We start from the raw sequence: 25068 nt of genomic DNA on the forward strand, positions 1-25068 counted from the left end.
AGACAGACAGGTCACGAGAGAGAGAGACAGACAGGTCACGAGAGAGAGAGACAGACAGGTCACGAGAGAGAGAGACAGACAGGTCACGAGAGAGAGAGACAGACAGGTCACGAGAGAGAGAGACAGACAGGTCACGAGAGAGAGAGACAGACAGGTCACGTCAGAGAGAGAGACAGACAGGTCACAGAGAGAGAGACAGACAGGTCACGAGAGAGAGAGACAGACAGGTCACGAGAGAGAGAGACAGACAGGTCACGAGAGAGAGAGACAGACAGGTCACGAGAGAGAGAGACAGACAGGTCACGAGAGAGAGAGACAGACAGGTCACGAGAGAGAGAGACAGACAGGTCAGGAGAGAGAGAGACAGACAGGTCAGGAGAGAGAGAGACAGACAGGTCAGGAGAGAGAGAGACAGACAGGTCAGGAGAGAGAGAGACAGACAGGTCAGGAGAGAGAGAGACAGACAGGTCAGGAGAGAGAGAGACAGACAGGTCAGGAAAGAGGGAGAGAGAGACAGACAGGGCAGAGAGAGAGAGACAGACAGGTCAGGAGAGAGAGAGACAGACAGGTCAGGAGAGAGAGAGAGAGACAGACAGGTCAGGAAAGAGGGAGAGAGAGACAGACAGGGCAGGAGAGCGAGAGACAGACAGGTCAGGAGAGAGAGAGCGAGACAGACAGGTCAGAGAGAGAGAGAGAGAGACAGACAGGTCAGAGAGAGAGAGAGACAGACAGGTCAGAGAGAGAGAGAGACAGACAGGTCAGGAGAGAGAGAGACAGACAGGTCAGGAGAGAGAGAGAGACAGACAGGTCAGGAGAGAGACAGGTCAGGAGAGAGAGAGACAGGTCAGGAGAGAGACAGACAGGTCAGGAGAGAGAGACACTAAAACAAGGGCCAGTCAGCATTTCACTGTTAGTCTACACCTGTTGTTTCTCTCTACATTGTTGGGAAGGGCCCGTCAGCATTTCACTGTTAGTCTACACCTGTTGTTTCTCTCTACATTGTTGGGAAGGGCCCGTCAGCATTTCACTGTTAGTCTACACCTGTTGTTACTCTCTACATTGTTGGGAAGGGCCCGTCAGCATTTCACTGTTAGTCTACACCTGTTGTTACTCTCTACATTGTTGGGAAGGGCCCGTCAGCATCTCACTGTTAGTCTACACCTGTTGTTTCTCTCTACATTGTTGGGAAGGGCCCGTCAGCATCTCACTGTTAGTCTACACCTGTTGTTTCTCTCTACATTGTTGGGAAGGGCCCGTCAGCATTTCACTGTTAGTCTACACCTGTTGTTACTCTCTACATTGTTGGGAAGGGCCCGTCAGCATTTCACTGTTAGTCTACACCTGTTGTTACTCTCTACATTGTTGGGAAGGGCCCGTCAGCATTTCACTGTTAGTCTACACCTGTTGTTTCTCCACTCCTAACTTGTCCAGTGTTGGTGATGGCCTGCCCAACTGGAGCTGCTTCTTCTTGTTTGTAGCTGATTGGAGTGGAACCCGGTGTGGTCGTCTGCTGCAATAGCCAATCCGTGACAAGCACCGACCAGTGTTGCGTTCTGAGATGCCTTTCTGCACCCCACTGTTGTACTGCGCCGTTTATTTCCCTGTTTGTAGCCCCGCCTGTTAGCTTACACGATTCTTGCCATTCCCCTTTGACCTCTCTCCACAACGAGATGTTTTCGCCCACAGGACTGCCGCTGACTGTATAGGCCGGCAGGCTGTCAGTTGGGGAACCCTGGTCTAAATATTCAGTACATGTATAAATAAACTTAGTTCCTTCTTTTAGATTCTGGTGTACAGATATATCGTATACTGTGCTTACAAATCAAATCAAATCAAATCAAATTTATTTATATAGCCCTTCGTACATCAGCTGATATCTCAAAGTGCTGTACAGAAACCCAGCCTAAAACCCCAAACAGCAAACAATGCAGGTGTAAAAGCACGGTGGCTAGGAAAAACTCCCTAGAAAGGCCAAAACCTAGGAAGAAACCTAGAGAGGAACCGGGCTATGTGGGGTGGCCAGTCCTCTTCTGGCTGTGCCGGGTAGAGATTATAACAGAAAATGACCAAGATGTTCAAATGTTCATAAATGACCAGCATGGTCAAATAATAATAAGGCAGAACAGTTGAAACTGGAGCAGCAGCACAGTCAGGTGGACTGGGGACAGCAAGGAGCCATCATGTCAGGTAGTCCTGGGGCACAGGTCCTACTGGGCTCAGGTCCTCCGAGAGAGAGAAAGAAAGAGAGAATTAGAGAGAGCATATGTGGGGTGGCCAGCTTACACAATCTAGTGTACAGCTTATAGGCCACAGTAAATTATATTACTCTTTGACGAAGGCTCTAACTCAGAACTGTGACTAATTCAAATAATAACGGAAATGGAAAAACAATATACTACAACCTACAGTGACACGTGAATTTAAACTGTAGAGCAACTCTAATATTTCCTAAGTGAAATGGTAAGAGCTTTGACAACCAGCTGGGTAATGTCTGTGATGACAGTGTTTATCATAATCTTCCACTGCGTTGTAGAACACCATCAGCTGTATCAGCTTGCTAGCCGGTCTACATTCTGAACAAGCTGCAGTCTAAACGAGCCATATCCAAGGCGATAAGCAAGACCAGTCTTGTCCATCTCTACTGTGAGCTTTTACATAGCGAAAAAAAAAAAAAAACACTTCTCGGTCCTTCGGAAATGTAACCTCTCAGGAGATGTAATATAACGATGAAATTCAGAGGAAAGAGGGCGAGGTTAAGTTTCAGTCATGTTTGACAAGAGGATGTTGTCAGTGAATTTAAGAAAATCCTGACACAGTCGTTCCTATAGAAGTGAATCTGTCGACAGCATTGTAAACTGCCAGGGTGTATCTTTGTGGCACGTATTTTGTATTATGTGTAAATAAAACCAGTCTATAAGCATAACAAGTGGGGTACAGTGCGTGTACTGTGTGTGTACTGTGTCCCTCTGTGTGTGTGTGTGTGCGTGTCTTACTAGGATGCGGAGTCGTTGAGCTGGTACTCTCTGGAACGCAGGAAGCAGGTCTGGACCACGCTGTCTGTGTGTGTGTGTGTGTGTGTGTGTGTGTGTGTGTGTGTGTGTGTGTGTGTGTGTGTGTGTGTGTGTGTGTGTGTGTGTGTGTGTGTGTGTGTGTGTGTGTGTGTGTGTGTGTGTGTGTGTGTGTGTGTGTGTGTGTGTGTGTGTGTGTGTGTGTACTGTGTCCGTCTGTGTGTGCGTGTGTGAGTGTGTGTACTGTGCCCGTCTGTCAGTCTGTGTGTGCGTGTCTTACTAGGATGCGGAGTCGTTGAGCTGGTACTCTCTGGAACGCAGGAAGCAGGTCTGGACCCCGCTGTCTGACCACAGTTTCCGTATCACACCGGTCAGATCTGATGAGATCACACCCTCCTCCGTTGTACCAGCCAATACAAACAGCTGGCGAGCATCGTCCTGGTAAAATAGACTCATTAGACCAGTGATTCATTGATTCGTTGATTGACCAGTGTTTCCCAAAATGCATCTGGGATACTTCCAGATATGTCATATATTCCAGAACAAGCTCACCTGATTCAACTGGTGCCTACAGGTACAGTGCCTACAGGTACAGTGCCTACAGGTACAGTGCCTACAGGTACAGTGCCTACAGGTACAGTGCCTACAGGTACATGCCTACAGGTACATGCCTACAGGTACAGTGCCTACAGGTACAGTGCCTACAGGTACAGTGCCTACAGGTACAGTGCCTACAGGTACAGTGCCTACAGGTACATGCCTACAGGTACAGTGCCTACAGGTACATTCCTACAGGTACATTCCTACAGGTACATTCCCACAGGTACAGTGCCTACAGGTACAGTGCCTACAGGTACAGTGCCTACAGGTACATGCCTACAGGTACAGTGCCTACAGGTACAGTGCCTACAGGTACATTGCCACAGGTACAGTGCCTACAGGTACATTGCCACAGGTACAGTGCCTACAGGTACAGTGCCTACAGGTACATTCCCACAGGTACAGTGCCTACAGGTACAGTGCCTACAGGTACAGTGCCTACAGGTACATTCCCACAGGTACAGTGCCTACAGGTACATTCCCACAGGTACAGTGCCTACAGGTACAGTGCCTACAGGTACATTCCCACAGGTACAGTGCCTACAGGTACATTCCCACAGGTACAGTGCCTACAGGTACATTCCCACAGGTACAGTGCCTACAGGTACAGTGCCTACAGGTACGTGCCTACAGGTACAGTGCCTACAGGTACAGTGCCTACAGGTACAGTGCCTACAGGTACATTCCCACAGGTACAGTGCCTACAGGTACAGTGCCTACAGGTACATTCCCACAGGTACAGTGCCTACAGGTACAGTGCCTACAGGTACAGTGCCTACAGGTACATTCCCACAGGTACAGTGCCTACAGGTACAGTGCCACAGGTACAGTGCCTACAGGTACAGTGCCTACAGGTACATTCCCACAGGTACAGTGCCTACAGGTACATGCCTACAGGTACGTGCCTACAGGTACGTGCCTACAGGTACGTGCCTACAGGTACATTCCTACAGGTACATTCCTACAGGTACATTCCTACAGGTACATTGCCTACAGGTACATTCCTACAGGTACATTCCTACAGGTACATTCCTACAGGTACGTGCCTACAGGTACGTTCCTACAGGTACGTGCCTACAGGTACGTGCCTACAGGTACGTGCCTACAGGTACGTGCCTACAGGTACATTCCTACAGGTACATTCCTACAGGTACATGCCTACAGGTACATGCCTACAGGTACATGCCTACAGGTACATGCCTACAGGTACATGCCTACAGGTACATGCCTACAGGTACATGCCTACAGGTACATGCCTACAGGTACATGCCTACAGGTACATGCCTACAGGTACATGCCTACAGGTACATTCCTACAGGTACATTCCTACAGGTACATTCCTACAGGTACATGCCTACAGGTACATGCCTACAGGTACATTCCTACAGGTACATTCCTACAGGTACATTCCTACAGGTACATGCCTACAGGTACATGCCTACAGGTACATTCACAGCCCTTGACTTTTTTTCATTTTATTTCAGCCTGAATTAAAAATGTTTTACACACAATACATCATAATGTCAAAGTGTAATTATGTTTTTAGAAATGTTTACTAAATAAATTAAAAGTTGAAAATGTCAGTACGTGTTCAACCCTTTGGTTATGGCCTAAATAAGTTCAGGAGTAAAAATTTGCTTAACAATTTTTTAACAAATGTGCCAAAAGTCTAACAAATGTGCCAAAAGTGATTCTAACATGTATTGACTCAGGGGTGTGAATACCTACGTAAATGAGGTATATTATATTTTAGCCAAAATATAAATAGTAAAGTACGCCAAAAAACTTCTTGAGTAGTACTTATTTTTACTAAAGTACTTTACACCACTGCACTTGGGGCAATATTCTGTCCTGAGATCCTTACATCACATTTTTTAGCTGTAAATTATTAAAGTGAAAGTCTGAGTTGCGTCCCCTTTTCTCAACTCTAAATCAGACCCTTGGGTGAAAATGTGAGACCTGTTCGGTAGACGATGAGAACTCTAAAGACTCAGCTCATCAAATACAGATGGGCATGGGTTCTTCAAACCCTTTTTTTCAGCTTGAGACCCAAATGACAAATTGACCGTCCTCTGGTGACTCAAATCGCCCTCCAAAAGACCCAAATTAAGATGAAACAGCATGTGATTATAGATCATAACTGGCGACCCACCTCTCACATGCCAGACCCACTTTGGGTCCCGACCCGTAGTTTAAGAAAGCAGGTCATTAAAAACATAGACATAATGCGAACCACTCGTTAAGAAAAACATTTGCTTAGACCATAAAGTTACAAAGTTACGTTGTGTTGTGTGCCTACCGCTCGTGTGGCGTCCCCAAAGTCTATCTTTAGGTGTCCCATGGCTCTGATGACGGCGATGATAGACTGGATTGTGTTGCTGTACACCACCACTCTGTACTGTTTACACTCCTCCTCAGAGTAGCCGGCCTCATGGATGATCCTGAACAGGAGAACATTCAAAACGTCATGCTAGTTTACATTTCAGATAAAGTCAATATCTTGGTCAATAACTCGGTCTGGTCCAATATCCACACTTGAATATCATTAATTAAGTTGTCCTCTGAAGGGGTGGATGGTGGCGGTCCCCCACCCCCCACCAAAAAAAAAAATTTTTTATATATTTTTTAAATACAACTTAATAACACTTGGTATGAATCAATGGATTAGGCATGTATTATATGTAATGTGCACTGTGGAACATTGTCACTCTGGTCTAAGGGAAATCTCACTGAAGTTTTGTATGTGTGACCATTCAAGACAAGACATTTCCAAAACCAACCAACTGTTAACAGGTCTATTGTGTGAGGAAATAGGCTTAGTGTGGGAATCCAGGGTTGGTAGTCTATTCAGGCCATGCCAGGCTAGCTGCTGGCCTCTGTGGCCATTGTGTTATGTAATGTGTGCTTCCTCCATCGTCTCTCTGCCTGAGCATCTCTCTATGCAACACACACACACACACACACACACACACACACACACACACACACACACACACACACACACACACACACACACACACACACACACACACACACACACACACACACACACACACACACACACACACACACGACAGAAAGAGATGAACTCAGCTATCTGAATGACAGTTAACGGTTTAACTGTTTAATAAGTTAAAAATAATCAGTTATATAACTTACTATTTCTGGTTTTGACATTTGTAACATGAACCTTTTGCCATGGTTTATGCAAGTTTGTTCAATTCAGTTTGGACTGCAACGCGCTACTGTCGTGTTGTATGTGTGTTGGAATGCTATTTTTGGGCTGCAACGCTACCCATAGAAATGGAATGAACAGAACAGTCAAACCGCTCATCACCAACTCATTCTAGTTCTGTGCTGCAACCATCATGGGGATTTGTGAGTTTGACATAATATATATTTTTTAACCTTTATTGAACTAGGCAAGTCAGTTAAAGAACAAATTCTTATTTTCAATGACGGCCTAGGAACAGTGGGTTAACTGCCTGTTCAGGGGCAGAATGACAGATTTGTACCTTGTCAGCACGGGAATTTGAACTTGCAACCTTTTTGGTTACTAGTCCAACGCTCTAACCACGAGGCTACCCTGCCGCAGTTTGATGAAAGATGTTTCGTGAACTTACTTCATCTGCTTCACTATGGTACTTTTCCCAGACTCCCCAGCACCTGAAAAGAGAAAAAAAAGAGACTCATCAATTACAGGAGAACTAATCATGAAAGTCAGCCAGAAAAGTACATTTTGAACTGTAGTTGTTGGAGCGAACCATTGAGGAAAGCTCAGCATTGCATGTAGATAGGTTTGGCTGCTAGGCTGAAGTAGCAAGGACATGCACATTAAGAGAAGATGATATCCAGGCCATATGACACCCAGACCAGACTCTATTTTTGAAGGAATACATTAACCAAGACCATACGTGCATTCATGACAGCTGAACGTGCTGTGGTCAGCAGGATACAGGAAGAAGGATGTAGGCAAGATAACTGATGACTAACACGTAAAACATAAGCATGCAGTACATTATCTTTAGAACATGGAAAGAGTTCTGCCATCGTTGTAACCAAAAGCAGATACTAAGGGGGAGTGACTTTATTTACATATGTGATGTACCCCAATACGATGTATGTATAAAAGCAGAGCCAGTGCTAAGAAGTGGCGGCTGTTCCGCGGACCAGCACGGCTCTTAATAACTTGTATTAAAGTCTACATTGAATTCACAATGTTCTTCTGAGAGTATTATATTTCTGAAACAATTATCTACGACATAGTCTAAACATTTTCAATTCAATGTCAATGTAAGGGGCTTTATTGGCAATGGGAAACATGTTTATATTGCCAATAGCAAGTGAAATAGACACATTTACTAACAGTAAACATTACTCACAAAAGTTAAAAAAAAAGAAAATACATTTATTTCAAATGTCACATGTCTGTATACAGTGTTGTAATGATGTGCAAATGGTTAAAGTACAAAAGGGAAAATAAATAAGCATAAATATGGGTTGTATTTACAATGGTGTTTGTTCTTCACTGGTTGCCATTTTCTTGTGGCAACAGGTCACAAATATTACCGCTGTGATGGTACACTGGTATTTCACCCAATCGATATGGGAGTTAATCAAAATTTGATTTGTTTTTGAATTCTTTGTGGATCTGTGTAATCTGAGGGAAATACGTGTCTCTAATATGGTCAGACATTTGGCAGGAGGTTAGGAAGTGCAGCTCAGTTTCCACCTCATTTTGTGGGCAGTGTGGCACATAGCCTGTCTTCTCTTGAGAGTCAGGTCTGCCTACGGCAGCCTTCCTCAATAGCAAGGCTATGCTCACTTAGTCTGTACATAGTCAAAGCTTTCCTTAAGTTTGGGTCAGTCACAGTGGTCAGGTATTCTGCCACTGTGTTCTCTCGGTTTAGGGCCAAATAGCATTCTAGTTTGCTCAGTTGCTAATTCTTTCCAATGTGTCAAGTAATAATGTTTTGTTTTCTCATGATTTGGTTGGGTCTGATTGTGTTGCTGTCCTAGGGCTCTGTGGGGTGTGTTTGTGTATGTGAACAGAGCCCCAGGACCACTCTTCTCCAGGTTCTTCTCTCTGTAGGTGATGGCTTTGTTATGGAAGGTTTGGGAATCGCTTGTTGAATTTAACGGGTCTTATCTGGATTTTGATCATTAGTGGGTATCGGCCTAATTCAGCTCTGCATGTATTATTTTATTGTTTTACGTTGTACACGGGATATTATTTCAGAATTAGTCTCAATTTGGTGTTCGTCCCATTTTGTAAATTCTTCGTTGGTGAGCGGAACCCAGACCTCGCAATCATAAAAAGGGCAATGGGTTCTATAACTGATTCAAGTATTTTTAGACAGATCCCATTTGGTATGTCGAATTTGATGTTCCTGTTGATGGCATAGAAGGCCCTTCTTGTCTTGTCTCTCAGATCGTCCACAGCTTTGTGGAAGTTACCTGTGGCGCTGACGTTTAGGCCGAGGTATGTACAGTGGTTCTTCCTTAAAAAGGTTTTGAGTTTATGCCGCGACCGTATATGGTAGATGGTGGCAGATTGGCGTAATTCTGTCATTGCATCACACTACGACAAGGGGGAGTCAGAATGCTGATCTATCGGTAGTCTAAAATATGGCACAAATTGACTCTCTTTTCGGATATTAATGGAGGCGTTTTCAGTCTTGAGTCCTGCAGCACGCACGCACGCACGCACGCACGCACGCACGCACGCACGCACAACGCTGCCGGTGGTCCTGGTGTTGAGAGAGAACTTTGGTAAATACATACTTGACATGTGTACAGACGGTTTTGGAAAAATAGGTACGGTGACCTTTTGGTTTATCTCCCTCTAAAAACAGAAAGAAATCATTCTAGATAACAAAGTGTCTTTATTTACCACAGTGTGAAAGACTGATAGACCCTCTATATAAAGTGAGTTGCTGAAACACGGAGTCCTTTGCTGAGGTGAAGAAGAAAGAAACTGAATGAATGAGACCAGCGAGGATTCGTCAGCATAAAGAGGACTCACTCACTCATTCATGGCTTCGGATCAAAATAAATAAGCACCTTTAATAAAGAAATGGTTTGGCTGTTTTGACCAAGTTAAATCTACTCATGTTGTGTGTGATCAATTATTTGTGACATTGTAGTTATAATTAATGTAAACAAAATAAATCCTATTCATAATAAATAATCAGATGCGTGTTGCAAGATAGATGTTTCTTTGTACTCATTTTATATTTTCTTAGACCCGACAAAACATACACATACAAAATACAACTACATCACACCCGCCCAGACCCACCTGTTCACACCCGCCCAGACCCACCTGTTCACAGACCCACCTGTTCACACCCGCCCAGGCCCACCTGTTCACACCCGCCCAGGCCCACCTGTTCACACCCGCCCAGGCCCACCTGTTCACACCCCGCCCAGGCCCACCTGTTCACACCCCGCCCAGGCCCACCTGTTCACACCCCGCCCAGGCCCACCTGTTCACACCCCGCCCAGGCCCACCTGTTCACACCCCGCCCAGGCCCACCTGTTCACACCCGCCCAGGCCCACCTGTTCACACCCGCCCAGGCCCACCTGTTCACACCCGCCCAGGCCCACCTGTTCACACCCCGCCCAGGCCCACCTGTTCACACCCCGCCCAGGCCCACCTGTTCACACCCCCCAGGCCCACCTGTTCACACCCCCAGGCCCACCTGTTCACACCCGCCCAGGCCCACCTGTTCACACCCTCCCCAGGCCCACCTGTTCACACCCGCCCAGGCCCACCTGTTCACACCCGCCCAGGCCCACCTGTTCACACCCCCAGGCCCACCTGTTCACACCCCCAGACCCACCTGTTCACACCCGCCCAGACCCACCTGTTCACACCCCCAGGCCCACCTGTTCACACCCGCCCAGGCCCACCTGTTCACACCCCCCAGGCCCACCTGTTCACACCCGCCCAGGCCCACCTGTTCACACCCGCCCAGGCCCACCTGTTCACACCCCCCAGGCCCACCTGTTCACACCCCCCCAGGCCCACCTGTTCACACCCGCCCAGGCCCACCTGTTCACACCCCCCAGGCCCACCTGTTCACACCCGCCCAGGCCCAACCTGTTCACACCCGCCCAGGCCCACCTGTTCACACCCCCCAGGCCCACCTGTTCACACCCCCCCAGGCCCACCTGTTCACACCCCCCAGGCCCACCTGTTCACACCCGCCCAGACCCACCTGTTCACACCCCCCAGGCCCACCTGTTCACACCCCCCAGACCCACCTGTTCACACCCCCCCCAGACCCACCTGTTCACACCCCCCAGACCCACCTGTTCACACCCTTCCCCCCCCAGACCCACCTGTTCACACCCTCCCCACCCCAGACCCACCTGTTCACACCCTCCCCACCCCAGACCCACCTGTTCACACACCCCCCCAGACCCACCTGTTCACACACCCCACCCCCAGACCCACCTGTTCACACCCCCCCCCAGACCCACCTGTTCACACCCCCCAGACCCACCTGTTCACACCCCCCCCAGACCCACCTGTTCACACCCCCCAGACCCACCTGTTCACACCCTTCCCCCCCAGACCCACCTGTTCACACCCTCCCCACCCCAGACCCACCTGTTCACACCCTCCCCACCCCAGACCCACCTGTTCACACACACCCCCCCAGACCCACCTGTTCACACACCCCACCCCCAGACCCACCTGTTCACACCCCCCCCCAGACCCACCTGTTCACACCCACCCGGCCCACCTGTTCACACCCCCGGCCCACCTGTTCACACCCCCGGCCCACCTGTCCCCCCGCCCAGACCCACCTGTCCACACCCGCCCAGACCCACCTGTCCACACCCGCCCAGACCCACCTGTCCACACCCGCCCAGACCCACCCTGACCTAGTGAGATATACATGGAGGAGGTTTAATACCCTGACCTAGTGAGATATACATGGAGGAGGTTTAATATCCTGACCTAGTGAGATATACATGGAGGAGGTTTAATATCCTGACCTAGTGAGATATACATGGAGGAGGTTTAATACCCTGACCTAGTGAGATATACATGGAGGAGGTTTAATATCCTGACCTAGTGAGATATACATGGAGGAGGTTTAATACCCTGACCTAGTGAGATATACATGGAGGAGGTTTAATACCCTGACCTAGTGAGATATACATGGAGGAGGTTTAATATCCTGACCTAGTGAGATACACATGGAGGAGGTTTAATACCCTGACCTAGTGAGATATAAATGGAGGAGGTTTAATATCCTGACCTAGTGAGATATACATGGAGGAGGTTTAATATCCTGACCTAGTGAGATATACATGGAGGAGGTTTAATATCCTGACCTAGTGAGATATACATGGAGGAGGTTTAATATCCTGACCTAGTGAGATATACATGGAGGAGGTTTAATATCCTGACCTAGTGAGATATACATGGAGGAGGTTTAATATCCTGACCTAGTGAGATATACATGGAAGAGGTTTAATATCCTGACCTAGTGAGATATACATGGAGGAGGTTTAATATCCTGACCTAGTGAGATATACATGGAGGAGGTTTAATACCCTGACCTAGTGAGATATACATGGAGGAGGTTTAATATCCTGACCTAGTGAGATATACATGGAGGAGGTTTAATACCCTGACCTAGTGAGATATACATGGAGGAGGTTTAATACCCTGACCTAGTGAGATATACATGGAGGAGGTTTAATACCCTGACCTAGTGAGATATACATGGAGGTTTAATATCCTGACCTAGTGAGATATACATGGAGGAGGTTTAATATCCTGACCTAGTGAGATATACATGGAGGAGGTTTAATACCCTGACCTAGTGAGATATACATGGAGGTTTAATATCCTGACCTAGTGAGATATACATGGAGGAGGTTTAATACCCTGACCTAGTGAGATATACATGGAGGTTTAATACCCTGACCTAGTGAGATATACATGGACGTTTAATATCCTGACCTAGTGAGATATACATGGAGGTTTAATATCCTGACCTAGTAAGATATACATGGAGGAGGTTTAATACCCTGACCTAGTGAGATATACATGGAGGAGGTTTAATACCCTGACCTAGTGAGATATACATGGAGGTTTAATATCCTGACCTAGTGAGATATACATGGAGGAGGTTTAATACCCTGACCTAGTGAGATATACATGGAGGAGGTTTAATCAAGCTAGTCGTCTTGATTACTTTCTTATGCCATTCTCTCTGGCACCAAAAGTTTAAAAAGTGTTGATAGGGGACAGAATGCGGTCGGACCATCACATAATGGGAATATATATGACTCTTACAGAATTTCCACGTGGGCAAGGATATTGCAGATTTAATCCAAATCTATTAAATTATAACTTGTTTTTAACTAGGACAGAAGAATGTATAACTGACTTTGTCCGACATAACATAGGTACAGCAGATGCCCTTATTGTATGGGACACTTTTAAATGTGTCTTTAGAGGCCCTGCAATTCAGTACCAATCTCTAAAAAAACAAGCACTTTAGGTCAAAAGACTCCATATTAACAAAGGAAATGGAATGCTACCAAAAAGTATTTACTGAAACTTGTTAGAAATGGAGTCACCCATGAATCACCAAGCAACATTTTGAAAGAGGGAGTAAAGTACTTTAAGCATATGTTTTCGTTTCAGTCGCCTCCATCTCCACTAACCGAAGCTAATTGTATGGATTTCTTTCCTATTAATAATGTACAGAAAGACTCATGTGAAGGCCAAATTACAGAGGAGGAACTTCTTGATGCAATTAAAGCCTTTAAGGCTGGGTAAACTCCAGGGCTGGATGGCATAACAGTGGAAATATACCAAACTTTTTTTTGATATACTCAGGACTGTTGTTAGGGTGTTTTAACCACTCCTATATAAATGGTAATTTATCAGACACTCACCTAGAAGGTCTGATTTCATTATTACTCAAACAGGATCCAAGTGGTAAATATAAAGATCCAGCCCATTTAAAAAATGGGAGGCCTCTTACACTTCAGTGTTGTGATGCAAAAATTCTAGCAAAATGCTTAGCGCATAGAATTTAAAAAAGGTATTGTCTGATATTATTCATCCTAATTAGACAGTTTTTTTTACATGGACAATACATTGGAGATAATATAAATACTGGAAACAATAGAACACTATGAAATATCTGGGAAACCAGGTCTGGTATTCAGAGCCGACTTTGAAAAGGCCTTTGATAAAGTACGACTAGAGTTTACATATAAATGCCTGGAATATTTCAATTTTGGAGAATCTCTTATAAAATGTTATTATGTATAGTAACCCTATGTGTAAAATAGTAAATATTGGCTACATCTCTGAAAGTTTTAAACTGTCAGGAGGAGAAAAAACAAGGTTGTCCACAATCGGCATATCTATTTATTATTGCCACCGGAAATGTTGTTAAAATCAGATCCAACAACAATATTAAGGGATTAGAAATCCAGGCCTTAAAAAACAAAGGTTTCATTGTATGCTGTTATCTTTTTAAAACCACAAGTAGAATCCCTCCACAGGATTTAGATACTTTTTCTGACCTGTCTGGATTTATTTAAATTATACAAAAATCTAACAACCAGTAGAATGTTATATATATGGGGGAAACGACCTTTCCAGCTCTGCAGATTCTGCTGTGAGGAGGCAGAGTCATTAGATCATTTAGTTTGGTACTGTCCATATGTAGCTCGTTTTTGGTCCCAGGTCCAGGAATGGCTGAAGAACTGCAACATTGACCTGGAGCTAAACACTGCAGATAACAATACTGGGTGATTTGAAAAGTCATAGTCAAAATCGATCAATAATATAATAACACTTTTATCTTTCATTTACAATATGTAGAAACTATGAGAATAAAAAGCACAGTTGAAAATATGGCAAATAGAAATCCTAATATGGATGGTGTTAAGAGATAGATGGGAGGGGTTGAATGGAGCTGAAGGGGCTGGATGGTGTTAAGAGGTAGATGGGAGGGGTTGAATGGAGCTGAAGGGGCTGGATGGTGTTAAGAGGTAGATGGGAGGGGTTGAATGGAGCTGAAGGGACTGGATGGTGTTAAGAGGTAGATGGGAGGGGTTGAATGGAGCTGAAGGGACTGGATGGTGTTAAGAGGTAGATGGGAGGGGTTGAATGGAGCTGAAGGGACTGGATGGTGTTAAGAGGTAGATGGGAGGGGTTGAATGGAGCTGAAGGGACTGGATGGTGTTAAGAGGTAGATGGGAGGGGTTGAATGGAGCTGAAGGGACTGGATGGTGTTAAGAGGTAGATGGGAGGGGTTGAATGGAGCTGAAGGGACTGGATGGTGTTAAGAGGTAGATGGGAGGGGTTGAATGGAGCTGAAGGGACTGGGTGGTGTTAAGAGATAGATGGGAGGGGTTGGGGGAGCTGAAGGGACTGGATGGTGTTAAGAGGTAGATGGGAGGGGTTGAATGGAGCTGAAGAGTGGGACTAATAACAACAAGATAACAAATGTAAAATATACCTCAAACAACTGAAAAATTTCAAATAAAACATATGTACAGCATTTAATCGTCAACATCTTTATGCTTTCATTAATAAAATAATGATAACATCCTCTTTCAAAAAGCAGATGTTTAGTTCAACTGCTGTACATTTCAGCTACATTTTAGTAGCTCCACGACCACGGGTAAAACCTTTGAGGTGATCAATGTATTCGTTGCATTGTTGTATCATCAATTTCTCTAGTCAAAACGTCTTGATGGCCTTCACCAGTTCATCTTTGCTTGTAGGCTTGGCAGAGTTATGGATTAATGTTTTCAGTTGATGCCAAACAGGTTGGATTGGGTTTTAAAAATCAGGAGACCTACATGTAGAGATGAAAAATATATTTGTAGATATACTGTAGGGCTATCGTAGGCGAGGTAATGAGTAATGTGTTGTTCAAAGTGGTGTCAAACTAGCGTTGAGTATTGTGCTGTTTAACCGCGCTGCGCACGGAACCCGCTAGCGGGCTGAAATTCCACAACATACGGTAATCACTACATAAATAGTCATATTAAACATTCATGAAAATACAAGTCTCACATGTATCGAAAGCCTAGATTCTTGCTAATCCAACTGCGTTGTCAGATTTAAAAAAGGATTTACTGCGAAAGAATGCAATGCGATAATCTGAGCATAGAGCCCCATAAAAAAAACAATTTTAACCAGCACAGGGGTCGCATAAATCACAAACTGCATTAAAATAAATTGTTTACCTTTGACGATCTTCCTCTGTTTGAATTCCAATGCTCATTGTTACACAATGAATGATCTTTTGTTTGATAAAATCCGTTTTTATAGCCTAACACGAAACATTTTGTGAACCGCTTGTGTCGTGAATTCTTTCATTCCATTAGAGATGACACATTCCAGGTAAATAACCCACAGAATGTGACTTTTCCAGTCATGTTTGGTTTCACTGCAATCAACTGGTTTGTTTGTAACACAATCAAACCTGATGGGTCATTTCGCGGTACGTATTGACTGAAAGAAACCGTTTTGAAGACAACAAGTAATGACATCATTGTGCACCAATGATTGGCCCGCTGTTTCGTTGACTGACTGTCTTTTATCCCAATGACCATTGATCCTCTTGAAATCTAGCTGGGTAGATAGCCAATGAGCTGAGCTAAACGGCAAACGCCATGTTTATGTGTTGCAAGACCAACCCATGTAGTAAACTCCAGCGTAAAGAGAGTCATTCTATTGAAGTTTCATACCGGAAGAAGCTACGCATATTACGCCTGCATTGTTTGGTGAATGCACAGATTCAGCTGTTTATATATCAATCATTATGGCGACTAAGTCAGGGAAAGCTAAATCTAAGTCTAGATATAAAGATGTACACACAATTTTAGAATAAATTGATTGGGAAGGTGAGACAGAGATTGTTGTAGGTCGCTTCATTTAGCGATTGTGGAGGAATATTTTTTGAACGGGAAAGGACATCGTTTTGGACTGGTACGTTCTTATCATGCTAATGCCCTTGTTTGAAATTAATAATATAAAATATTATTTGTGATTTTTTATTTATTTTAGAAGCAATATATAAAAATGTAATGTAATGAAATGTGAGATGCGTGTGTCTGCCGCCCCACCCCAACCCACATGAAATAGCCTATTGGAGGCTGTTAAGGAGAGGGCAGGACCACATCAATGGCCAAAGTGAAATGGACACAGTAGATACAGCTGGTCTGTCATAATATAATAGAGACAGTACATCTAGCAGGTAATAATAATATATTCAACCTTCAACTCTCTCTTATATGTATATATATATATGTTTATTATACCTGTTGATACATGGCTCATATGTGAAACTATTCTAACTGAACATTTTCTTTCACAGCGACACTGACTCTGAATGGGAGTCTTATCCGGTGTCCTGTGTGAATTTAAGTATGCTCTCTCTCTCTCTCTCTAATTCTCTCTTTCTCTCTCTCTGAGGACCTGAGCCCTAGGACCATGCATCAGGACTACCTGGCATGATGACTCCTTGCTGTCCCCAGTCCACCTGGCCTTGCCGCTGTTCCAGTTTCATCTGTTCTGCCTGCGGCTATGGAACCCTAAACTGTTCATTTTTACTCTTTAGGTGCTGTCCTGTTGCACCCTCTGCAACCACTGATCTCCACCCGGCACAGCCAGAAGAGGACTGGCCACCCCTCAAGCCTGTTCCTCTCTAGGTTTCTTCCTAGGTTTTTGCCTCTCGAGAGTTTTTCCTAGCCACTGTGCTTCTACACCTGCATTGCTTGCTGTTTGGGGGTTTAGGCTGGGGCTACATAAATAGATTTGATTTGATAGAGGACTGAGGGTCATCCAAATATTGAAAGTGTGTAAATAGTTACACATGTTATTTTGTAAATGTATATATTTTTTTCCTTCATATTTTTTAATCAATAATTATTATTTTTTCCATCCCCCCCCCCATTTGTTTTGGGGGGGGGGGGTGTTAGAATACCATTTTGGCATTTTGTATATAGTTATTTGTTTCAAAATGTATACCTTCACCAATTTAGCCACTTGGGTACATTTGGGCTACTTGTGTGGGACACCTGAGTGACTTCATGATAAATGTCATGTATCACACTCATTTTGGAAGTTATCATTCTGAAACTTTGCACAAGTACTGTTGCCCTCTTATATTTTTTCACTGAAATTGTCCCCATCATCCTAAAGATGATACACAAATAAAAAACATGTTTTTTTTCATTGTTTTATCTAAACCAGATCTATTGTGTGTTATTCTCCTACATTAATTTCACATTTCCACAAACTTCAGAGTGTTTTCTTTCAAATGATACCAAGAATATGCATATCCTTGGTTCTGTGCCTGAGCTACAGGCTGTTAGATTTGGGTATGTCTTCAGGCGGAAATCGCACAAAGTAGGGGGGGGGGTGAGTCTCACTAGTGTTGAGTAATGTACTGTTTAAAGTAGAGTCAAACTAGCGTTGAGTATTGTGCTGTTAAAAGTGGTGTAGGTCTACTTACTATGCTGGCTCTTTTTTACTGTAGCAAGGGCAACGGTTGACTCGTCTGTGAAAATGACGTCATTGAATATCTCGCCAGCTTTGATCCATGCCTGGGCCACGCAAAGGTCTTTGTCAGACAAATCATTGGGTCAAAACTAGAGAACACACATGGTTAATTGTGACTGTTCTACTGGATGTCATAAGGTGAATGCACCAATTTGTAAGTCGCTCTGGATAAGAGCGTCTGCTAAATGACTTAAATGTAAATGTAATGTTAATGTTCTGAAAAAATATATATATATTATTCACGGCTCCTTTCTCTTCTCTGAGCTGGAGTTCTTTTAAGAATAAACAAGAAGCCATCCACCCTTGATGGGCTATCAGCAGGACAATAGACTCTTGCCGAGTTCAGGGAATTTAAATGTTTTAATGGCTGTTTGCGAGGCATGTCACTTTTCTCCCATCTCTTTTGCATAGACCACCAAATGCATTGTTTTCAAACCATATCTGTCTGGATCCATACATTACTATGGGAATAAATATCACTGAAAGACAGAGCTTGGGGACTGGTCTTTATGAATCAATCAGATTTTTATGTGGAATGTTAGGATTATTTTGCTCTTTGCTTGCTCGTCACTTAGTAGCCTAGGTCTACTCCCGACCGGTCACGTTGTACAGCGTCATATTTTACTAACGGAAACACTTAGGCCTACATGCATTTTGGTTTTTCTTGGAATAGAAACACCATAATAGTCATCAAATTAATTAATCTACATTTCCAAAAATCAATCCCATAGTGTCTGTTCTATTCAAGGCTCCCTATGACTGTTCGGCCCTACAGCTCCATGTCATTTCAATAACTTCGCTTCTCAAAGATGCCCTCTAGTGGGCAGACTAGCACTAACTACCATTAATGGAAACGATGGCTGACACTTAAATAACGTGCCATAGAATTTTGGGGCAACCTGCAAGCTGTGCTGCAGTACGACAACTTATAAAGGAAGAACCACTTTACATTTTTTTGTGCTCTCGGGCAACGGTGTCTAGATGGAATTTGTATTTGTTGTCCTGGCAACTGGACCTTTTTAGAACACCATTACTTTTGTCGTACTGAGATTTACTGTCAGGGCCCAGGTCTGACAGAATCTGTGCAGAATATCTAGGTGCTGCTGTAGGCCCTCCTTGGTTGTGTACAGAAGCACCAGATTGTCAGAAAACAGTAGACATTTGATTTAAGTAGAGTGAGGCCGGGTGCTGCAGACTGTTCTAGTGCCCTCACCTATTCCTTTATATATACACAGTACCAGTCAAAAGTGAGGATTCTATATTGTGGAATGTTAGTGAAGACATCACAACAGTGAAATAACAAATGTAGTAACCAAAAGAAAAAGTGAAAAGGTTCATTCAAAATATATTTTATGTTTAAGATTCTTCGAAGTAGCCACCCTTTGCCTTGATGACAGCTTTGCACACTCTTGGCATTCTCTCAACCAGCTTCATGAGGAATGGTTTTCCAACAGTCTTGAAGGAGTTCCCACATATGCTGAGCACTTGCTGGCTGCTTTCCCTTCACTCTGCAGTCTAACTCATCCCAAACCATCTCAATTGGGTTGAGGTCAGGTGATTGTGGAGGCCAAGTCATCTGATGCAGCACTCCCATCACTCCTCTTCTTGGTCAAATAGCCCTTACACAGCTTGGAGGTGCGTTTTGGGTCAATTTCCTGTTGAAAAACAAATGATAGTCCCACTTAGCGCAAACCACATGGGATTGCATATCACTGCAGACTGCTGTGGTAGTCATGCTGGTTAAGTGTGCCTTGAATTCTAAATAAATCACTGACCGTGTCACCAGAAAAGCACCGCCACACTATCACACCTACACCTTCATGCTTCACGGTGGGAACCACACATGCGGAGATCATTCATTCACCTACTCTGTGTCTCACAAATACACAGCGGTTGGAACAAATTTGGATTCATCAGACCAAAGGACAGATTTCCACCGCTCTAATGTCCATTGCTTGAGTGTCTTGGCCCAAGCAAGTGGCTTCTTTGCAGTAACATTTGATTTTGAGATGTCTGTTACTTGTACTCTGTGAAGCATTTATTTGGGCTGCAATTTCTGAGGCTGGTATCTCTAAATTAACTTATCCTCTGCAGCACAGTTTTCCGTTCCTGTCATCATGGGAGCCAGTTTCATCATAGCGCTTGATGGTTTTTGCAACTGAAATTTTCCGGATTGACTGACCTTCATGTCTTGAAGTAATGATGGACTGTCATTTCTCTTTGTTTATTTGCCTAAAGAAATTCCACAAATTAACTTTTAACAAGGCACACCAGGTGACTACCTCATGAAGCTGTTTGAGAGAATGCCAAAAGTGTGTAAAGCTGTCATCAAGGCAAAGGGTGGCTACTTTGAAGAATCAAAATTTGGTTACTACATGACTCCATATGTGCTATTTCCTAATTATGATGTCCTCACTATTATTCTACAATGTAGAAAACAGTAAAAAAGAAAGAAAAACCCTGGAATGAGTAGGTGTGTCTAAACTTTTGCTTGTTATGTTGAAGAGGGTGGGGCTTAAGCTGCATCCCTGTCTCACCTCCTGGCCTGTGGAAAGAAATGTGTGTGTTTTGCCAGTTAACTGCACACTTGTTTGTGTAGATGGATTTTATAATGGTCGTATGTTTCTCAACCAACACCACTTTTCATCTATTTGTAAAGCAGACCCTCATGCCAAAATGAGAAAAGCTTTTTTGAAATCAACAATGCATGAGAAGACTTTGCCTTTGTTTTAGATTATTTGTTAGTCAATTAGGGTGTGCAGGCTGAATACATGGTCTGTCGTACAGTAATTTGGTAAAACGCCAATTTGACATGTGCTCAGTATATTGTTTTCACTGAGGACATGTAAGAGTCTGTTGTTAATGATAATGCAAAGGGTTTTCCTAACATTGGTGTTGACGCATATCCCACGGTAGTTAATGGGATCAAATTTGTCTCCACTTTTGTGGCTTGGGGTGATCAGTCCTTTGTTCCAAATATTGGGGAAGATGCCAGAGCTGAGGATGATGTTAAAAGAGTTTAAGTATAGCCAATTGGAATCTGTGGTCTGCATATTTGATTTAATTTAGGATATCATCAACAACACAGGCCTTTTTGGTTTGGAGGGTTTGCATTTCGTTATGTAGTTCATTCAATGTAATTGGAGAATCCAGTGGGTGCTGGTCGTCTTTAATAGTGGATTCTAAGATTTGTATTTGATCATGTATATGTTTTTGCTGTTTGTTCTAGAGCCAAAAATATTGGTTTATCCATGCATCTCCGTTTTGGATAGATAACTCATGTTGTTGTTTGTTTAGTGTTTTCAAATTTTCCCAGAAGTGGTTAGATTCTATGGATTCTTCAATTACACTGAGCTGATGTCTGACGTGCTGTTCCTTCTTTTTCCATAGTGTATTCCTCTATCATTTAAGGCACAGGCTCAGGTTTTCTGGGTCTCTGTTTTTGGTTGGATAGGTTTCTGCATTCTTCATCAAACATTTTGTCACTGTTGTTCATTTTTTAAGGTTGTCTACTTACATGTTTAGATTTGATAGGGAAACAGGGAGGTCAAATATACAGTTTAGATGTTCTACTCCCAAGGTTACACTTTCATTATTACAGTGAAACATTTTGTCCAGGAAGTTGTCTCAAAGGGATTGAATTTGTTGTTGCCTAATTGTTATTTGGCAGAGTTCCCAGACTACTTTCCTTCTATAGCATTTCTTAATATTATTCAGTTCCTTTGATGCTTCGTGATTGAGTATTGCTCTGTTCAAGTAGACTGTGATCTGATAGGGGTGTCAGTGGGCTGACTGAACGCTCTGACTCTGGGTTGAGATCTGTCTCGCTCTCTCGCTCTGTCTATTTTAAGTCTTCTGAAGAGAGATGAAATACAGATGAAAGGTTAGGCATGGAACCTCGAACTCTGGCATTCTCACCGGTAAATACTCATGGGTACCCTCACAATGGCTGCCTGGTATTGTGATGCATCTAGAGGCGAAAGAAACTCACACCGATTTAGGCGAGGTGCTGGCTAGCGGAGTAGAACACTTAAAAATTAAAAGGAGAGCCGCACACTATAGGAGCTCAGATGCAATAAGCTGTCTTCATCAGGGCATTGTGATGCAATCATTTTCCATTGGGATGTAGAATGTTCCTTCAAATTATATGAACCTTTTGACACGTACCAACAAACGGGTGTGGTTCTACAGTGGGCCCTGCAGCGTATGCTCAAACCGGTGTGATTCTACAGTGGTCCTTGCAGCGTACGCTCAAACTGGTGTGATTCTACAGTGGACCCTGCAACATATGCTCAAACCGGTGTGATTCTACAGTGGTCCCTGCAGCGTACGCTCAAACCGGTGTGATTCTACAGTGGTCCCTGCAGCGTACGCTCAAACTGGTGTGATTCTACAGTGGTTCCTGCAGCGTATGCTCAAACTGGTGTGATTCTACAGTGGTCCCTGCAGTGTATGCTCAAACCGGTGGTCCTTCTGTAGCTCAGTTGGTAGAGCATGGCGCTTGTAACGCCAGGGTAGTGGGTTCGATTCCCGGGACCACCCATACGTAGAATGTATGCACACATGACTGTAAGTCGCTTTGGATAAAAGCGTCTGCTAAATGGCATATATTATTATATATATATATTAGAACACTTATTTAGAATATCCAGTTTCGATTAACAAAACAGTCAGCATTTGAGCTAGGCAAACTTTTTTCAAAAGAAACATTTCTGCACAAACACAGTCCTTACAAAAGTTATGTTCTGAATGTGGCCAGTTTATTTTTGGATGGAATGTTCAGACATTCCCAGAAGTAGCAACAGCATAACACAATAATTTAAACAGGAAAATGTAGGCTACATTAGTCCTAGCGCTAACTGAGGAAAGACATACCACAATAATATAAACAGGAAAATGTAGGCTACATTAGTCCTAGCGCTAACTGAGGAAAGACATACCACAATTATCTAAACAGGAAAATGTAGGCTACATTAGTCCTAGCGCTAACTGAGGAAAGACATACCACAATAATCTAAACAGGAAAATGTAGGCTACATTAGTCCTAGCGCTAACTGAGGAAAGACATACCACAATTATCTAAACAGGAAAATGTAGGCTACATTAGTCCTAGCGCTAACTGAGGAAAGACATACCACAATTATCTAAACAGGAAAATGTAGGCTACATTAGTCCTAGCGCTAACTGAGGAAAGGTTGATGTAGCACAAGCAGTCACATTAAGATAACTCTCAGCTGACAGAAACCACAATATGATACTATTTATAATACATCACGGCTCACCACTGATCCAAATAATTGAGTAAAACGGTTTAAAATCAAAAGTAATCCGACGATGGGTGGTTTTTGTGGGCGTCGCCAGATTTGTTTTTTAAGTCAACCAAAGACAATAAGTGGAGACAAGACGAGTTTGGTCTGTTTGCAGTATGCATGTTGAAGGTGTCATTCACTTCCCTTCATTCACTTCCGAAAGTTTACCCGAAAGATGAGTGAACCATTCCTTTGCCTCCTAACATCTTTGGTCTGACAGACATTTCCGTGACACCCAGAATGCATTGTATAATGTCAACAAACATGGTGCCACACATAGCTGGCAAATAGCTTAGCATTAGCTCATTATAAATCACTACAACTTTCAAAAAAGTATTTTACACACACCATATGTGTGTCCATTACAATCTACGCAATAATCGGAATTCATTATTTGTCTCCAGTACTTAAAAACATGTGAATAAAACTGTGAATACATTTCATGCTAGAGTAGAAACGACGACAGGATATACTGAAAATAAGGCCCTTACATTGATAGGAATGCACATGTCAAAAGTTAGTATTTGTAAAGAAAACAACAATGGAGGCAATGCGAGCGCCAAACAAAAAATGTGCAGGTTCGAAAAAGACTGAGCAAATGTCTGCATACTCTTTTTGTGTTTACAGTTTGTCTACGGTGTGGCTACTTCATTTCCGGTCACAACTTGTAGACTTGTTTACGTGCTGCTGTGCAATGTGTTGCTAACCCTAACGGCTTTTACTTTTTTCCTTCAGCTCTTTAACCCTGGACGCTTTATCTGGACGTGGTTCGTCAGGACCTCCACCAGCCGAAGCTAAGTAGTAACATTAACATGATGCTTTATCTGGACGTGGTTCGTCAGGACCTCCACCAGCCGAAGCTAAGTAGTAACATTAACATGATGCTTTATCTGTACGTGGTTCGTCAGGACCTCCACCAGCCGAAGCTAAGTAGTAACATTAACATGATGCTTTATCTGGACGTGGTTCGTCAGGACCTCCACCAGCCGAACCTAAGTAGTAACATTAACATGATGCTTTATCGTACGTGGTTCGTCAGGACCTCCACCAGCCGAAGCTAAGTAGTAACATTAACATGATGCTTTATCTGGACGTGGTTCGTCAGGACCTCCACCAGCCGAAGCTAAGTAGTAACATTAACATGATGCCTTCTAATGGCAGTCGCTGTACTCATAATATACAGGAGAACGATTGACTTATGGCAAGGATAGCTGTGCTACAAGCCCAGCTTCAGGCTGTAGGAATGCTCAACCATTGTCACTCATTCAGCCGGACAAGTTTCTCATGGCTTCTGGAGGGAAAGGCTGTAGGAATGCTCAACCGGTGTCACTCATTTGGCCGACCTTTCAACCGGTTCTCCCCACTAAGCAACAGGCCGGAGTCAGAGACCGAGCCTTCTCTGGTCTCTCCTCCTCCCGTTACGGGGTCTGAGACGCCGAAGCCTCCCACCATTAGCTCCGACAAATTGAAAACCTTAGTCATTGGTGACTCCATTACCTGCAGTATTAGACTTAAAACGAATCATCCAGCGATCATACACTGTTTACCAGGGGGCAGGGCTACCGACTAAGGCTAATCTGAAGA

At 43.8% G+C, this 25068-nt stretch overlaps 1 protein-coding gene across 1 annotated transcript in view; it reads right to left on the bottom strand.

The window, feature by feature from the left end:
• Positions 1 to 25068, bottom strand: part of LOC124044985 (guanine nucleotide-binding protein G(i) subunit alpha-3-like) — a 68560-nt gene that overhangs the window by 16785 nt on the left and 26707 nt on the right. Inside the window, exons 2-4 of the mRNA XM_046364190.1 lie at positions 7232 to 7274; positions 5908 to 6049; positions 3289 to 3446 (exon numbers count right to left, since the gene is read on the bottom strand). Of these exons, the coding sequence (XP_046220146.1) occupies positions 3289 to 3446; positions 5908 to 6049; positions 7232 to 7274 (343 nt within the window). The remainder of the gene's footprint in view (positions 1 to 3288; positions 3447 to 5907; positions 6050 to 7231; positions 7275 to 25068) is intronic.

This window comes from Oncorhynchus gorbuscha, linkage group LG10 (genome assembly GCF_021184085.1).
Source record: "Oncorhynchus gorbuscha isolate QuinsamMale2020 ecotype Even-year linkage group LG10, OgorEven_v1.0, whole genome shotgun sequence".
Classification (NCBI taxonomy): Eukaryota; Metazoa; Chordata; class Actinopteri; order Salmoniformes; family Salmonidae; genus Oncorhynchus; species Oncorhynchus gorbuscha.